The sequence below is a fragment of the Cynoglossus semilaevis genome, chromosome 12, assembly GCF_000523025.1.
Source record: "Cynoglossus semilaevis isolate Cse_v1.0 chromosome 12, Cse_v1.0, whole genome shotgun sequence".
Lineage (NCBI taxonomy): Eukaryota > Metazoa > Chordata > Actinopteri > Pleuronectiformes > Cynoglossidae > Cynoglossus > Cynoglossus semilaevis.
The window spans coordinates 16,582,638-16,586,496 of NC_024318.1; the positions used below are offsets into that span (position 1 = coordinate 16,582,638).

At 40.5% G+C, this 3,859-nt stretch overlaps 2 protein-coding genes across 7 annotated transcripts in view; both read left to right on the forward strand.

The window, feature by feature from the left end:
• The window catches only part of runx2a (RUNX family transcription factor 2a), a 6,653-nt gene extending 5,103 nt beyond the window's left edge, over positions 1–1,550 (forward strand). For all 5 annotated transcript variants that reach the window (XM_017037155.2, XM_017037154.2, XM_025060996.1 and 2 more), the window contains 3 exons: positions 265–369; positions 448–492; positions 827–1,550. In XM_017037155.2, the coding sequence (XP_016892644.1) occupies positions 265–369; positions 448–492; positions 827–1,188 (512 nt within the window). In that variant the 3' untranslated portion in view covers positions 1,189–1,550. The remainder of the gene's footprint in view (positions 1–264; positions 370–447; positions 493–826) is intronic.
• A 16-nt stretch (positions 1,551–1,566) lies between these two features.
• Positions 1,567–3,859, forward strand: part of LOC103387744 (gap junction alpha-5 protein-like) — a 10,040-nt gene continuing 7,747 nt past the window's right edge. For both annotated transcript variants that reach the window (XM_025060992.1, XM_008322505.3), the window contains exon 1: positions 1,567–2,128. The gene's annotated coding sequence lies outside the window, so the exon portion shown is untranslated. The remainder of the gene's footprint in view (positions 2,129–3,859) is intronic.

Below are 3,859 nucleotides of genomic sequence, written 5' to 3' on the forward strand. Positions count from 1 at the left end.
GATAGATGGATGAATAGATAGATGGATGAATAGATAGATGGATGAATAGATAGATGGATGAATAGATAGATGGATGAATAGATAGATGGATGAATAGATAGATGGATGAATAGATAGATGGATGAATAGATAGATGGATGAATAGATAGATGGATGAATAGATAGATGGATGGATGAATAGATAGATAGATCTATCTATCACTGTTTGTATAGATGTGCAGATATGGTGATTTTTTTTTATCTTGTTTTTTCTTGTTATTCCAGGAAAGAGCTTCACTCTCTCTATCAATGTGCTGACCTCGCCCCCACAGATCGCCACCCTACAAAGAGCGATTAAAGTGACTGTGGATGGACCACGACTACCACGGCGTGAGTAATGGTTTAAGGTGATAAACGTCTTGGCAGTTTTCCTTCGTGTTTGACCAGTTTGACTCTTCTCTGTTTTAGGACAAAGGCAGAAGGAGTTGAAGTCAGCAGTTTTCTGTCCTTCAGGTAACAGCGCTGCCTCCTCAGGTATGAAGAGGCCAAACAATCTGAGTCATCCCTACTATTTTATTCTTCAGTACAGACTGCTGTTAGTGCGAAAAAATATTGGCAACAATTTTCGCTTCACAATTAGAGAATGTGTTAAATACCTTTACCGTAATTTCTGGACTATAAGTGTTTATTCACACACTTTTTAACTATAGTGAGTGCGGCCTATATTCAGGTGCGCTCAATAGTCCGTAAATTACGGTACTTTTACTTTTAAAGTGCACATCACAAGTCGTGATCAACCACCTGCAGTGACGTGTTTGTTTGTTTTTTTCTCGTTGTCTTTTAACAGACTGCAAACCCCGCCCCTTCTCCCTGTGGACTAAAGAGCCCTCCTTCCGTGGCCATGTGACCTCTTTGACCTCCTCCTTCGTTCCAAGTCCCAAAATGCACCACATACCCGCCCTGTCCTACTCCTCCCAACCGCCTCCATACAGCTCATACCTGTCTTCTCCTCCTCTACCTCCACCTCCTTCCACTGCTCCCCTCAGCCACTGTGGTCCGTTCCAACCTGGCGGCTTTTACTACGGCTCCAACCAGCCGCTCCAGGCAGCAGCAGAGGAGGACAGGAGTTTCGTTTCTGCGTTGAGCAATTACATCGACGGGACTTGTATTTCTATCAGAGGTGATGAACCTGTCTGGAGACCTTACTAATCACTCAACGTGTTGTGTCACTTGATGGCCACTTGGCCACATCCGGTCTGATTAGACGTCAAGTGGGGTCGGACCAGTACAATCGTAACATAATTACCTATTAATAACAATGCGTCCATGTCTTTCTGCTTTGTTTTAACGCAAATAAGTACAAGCTTCTGTCCCCTAGCTTCTGTGATGCTTTGACCCATCACCTTAGCGAGCAGGCGGCACTTAACTTCCTTATCCACCAGGCCACCATTGCCCCTCAATATCGGAATCGCAAATCAAGTGTTCGGACAATATCGACGTATCGGATATCTGCAAAAAAGTTAATCTCTGACATCCCTAATATTTAACGTAATATCATCAACATGTAGCGTTTGTGCATTTAACGTAATATCATCAACATGTAGCATTTGTGCATGTTTTCACTTTCATAATTCATCAAGCGGACCAGATTGAACCCCCCCCCCCCAGCGGGCCGGTTTGGGTCCGCAGACCGTATGTTTGACAATGCTGCTTTTAAATCAAATTTGAAAACCACCTGGGAAAGGCGACCTCCTCAGGCTGTGATGTCTATTGCAGGGGTGCCCGATGAGTGGATCGCGATCTACCCGCAACTAGAGTGCTAATAAAATAAAATAAAATAAAATAAAATAAAATATATAAATATAATTCTATAGTGTGTCGTTGTGACCCTACACTATACTAAAATTCATTCATATTGTGCCATAGGTGTGAGGTCTGGTCTTTGTTGATTAGTGTCATCACACTCACCTGTGTTTGTCATTAGTCTCACTGGTGTCACCTGCTGCCCTTGGTAAATATACCTCTCTCCCTCACTGTGTCTTGGTGGGATATTTCTGCTGTGTTTCATGGTGTTTGTGGCCTCGTGGTGGTCCTGCCTTGTGCTTCATTCCTTGATGTTCTGCTCTTCATTCCTAGTTCCTGCGACCCAGTGAGTTTTTTGGTTTTTTTTGCTCTTTGTAAATAAATCCTCTGTACTATTCAACCCGTACCCAAACATATAATGTGTATATAAAGTATATTGAGTTCAAATGTATATATGTATATGTATGTATATATGTATATATGTATATGTATGTATATATGTCTATATATATGTATATGTATGTATATATGTATATATGTATATGTATGTATGTATGTATATATGTATATATATATGTATATATGTATATGTATGTATATGTGTATATATATATGTATAGTATTAGTAATATATCAGTGTAGGTAGATCACTTTAGCCTGCTATAGCCCTGATCTATTGGGATGGGTATGTGACGTGTTTAATTGGAATTAGTAATAGGCGAAAATATGTGTAAATGAGGCATTGGTTGCCAGGTTTGCTGCAAGTTTCGGTAAGAAAAAAAAGCGTCTCATTTTCATCATTTGTCTCACAGTCATCTGAAACACGTCAATTCTGTGACATTAAACACAGGCGGAGCTTAGTGCTTTTTCATCCCGATTTAAAAAAAAAAAAAAACTCACAGAAGTGCCACTGTGTGTGTCATGTCACGCAAGTAAGACAAATTCACATTACACAGTCCTGCAAACAAATTTCTTATTTTCTCAATCGTGCCGCGCAGCTCTGATTACCGATGTGTTTCTAAAGGTCACATGGAATAGCCAAAGTTTCATAGTAGATGAGGGGAACACACACACACACACACTAACAACTGATAATTGCCTTAAGGAAACAAGTCATCACAAGGTCCGTTGATTAAACATAGTCTGAATAAATTCGAGGTCATGGTCGAGTACGTTTGAAGAATACTTGACTTTGTGCATGTGTATTTGATCTATCTGTCGTCGCCAACATCAGTATCACTTGACTGAAAACACTATAATTCCAATTTCTCATTGACCAAAGATACAACAACAATTATAGATCAGTGCAGTTTCATATATATTTAGCATAAATGAAGAAAACACTGAAATTATATTGCAATACCTCCACGACCCCCGGACGGGCCCCAACCCCCATTTTGGAAACAAATGCCATGTAGTAAATGTTTTATTCTGGTCACTGTAAAAGACGCAGTACTTGTAATGTTTAACACATAGAGTACAAAAAATACATACTATTGCGTTATATTTTATATATGTACGGTACATCTAGTTCAGTTTACCTGTATAGTCTTATAACCACATTGCAAGTACTCTTGAAGTAACTAGTTTCAAAAAGGTTAGTTGAACACAACCATACCATGTTATGCTCTGGTGGACCGCATAAAATGATGTGGCGGGCCAGATTTTCCCCACGTGCCTTATGTTTGACATATACGCCTTCTACATTTGGTGGCTTTTGCGATACAGTAAAACTACCAGAGATCACATTTTAGTATAGATTAGCCTATGCGTGGGCAAAATATATGGTGCTAAAATTTATCCCCATCTAGTGGGCAAATGTGGGTATTGCAGATAAATACCAATAAATTATATAATTTGCAAAAATTTGGCGGGTCAGATTAAAAAGCTGAACGGGCCTCATCCGACCCCCGGGCCTTACTTTGCCCAAGCCTGGATTAGCCTTTAGGTTTTCAGTCTTTCGCAACACAGTTTTTGCGTCCTCTGTTCCTGCATCGGTCCTGGCAGGGAGTCGGGGGGGACGGGGGGGGGGTGTTTGTTGTGAATTGGCGGGATTATTTCTTATAGGTACAGGGGC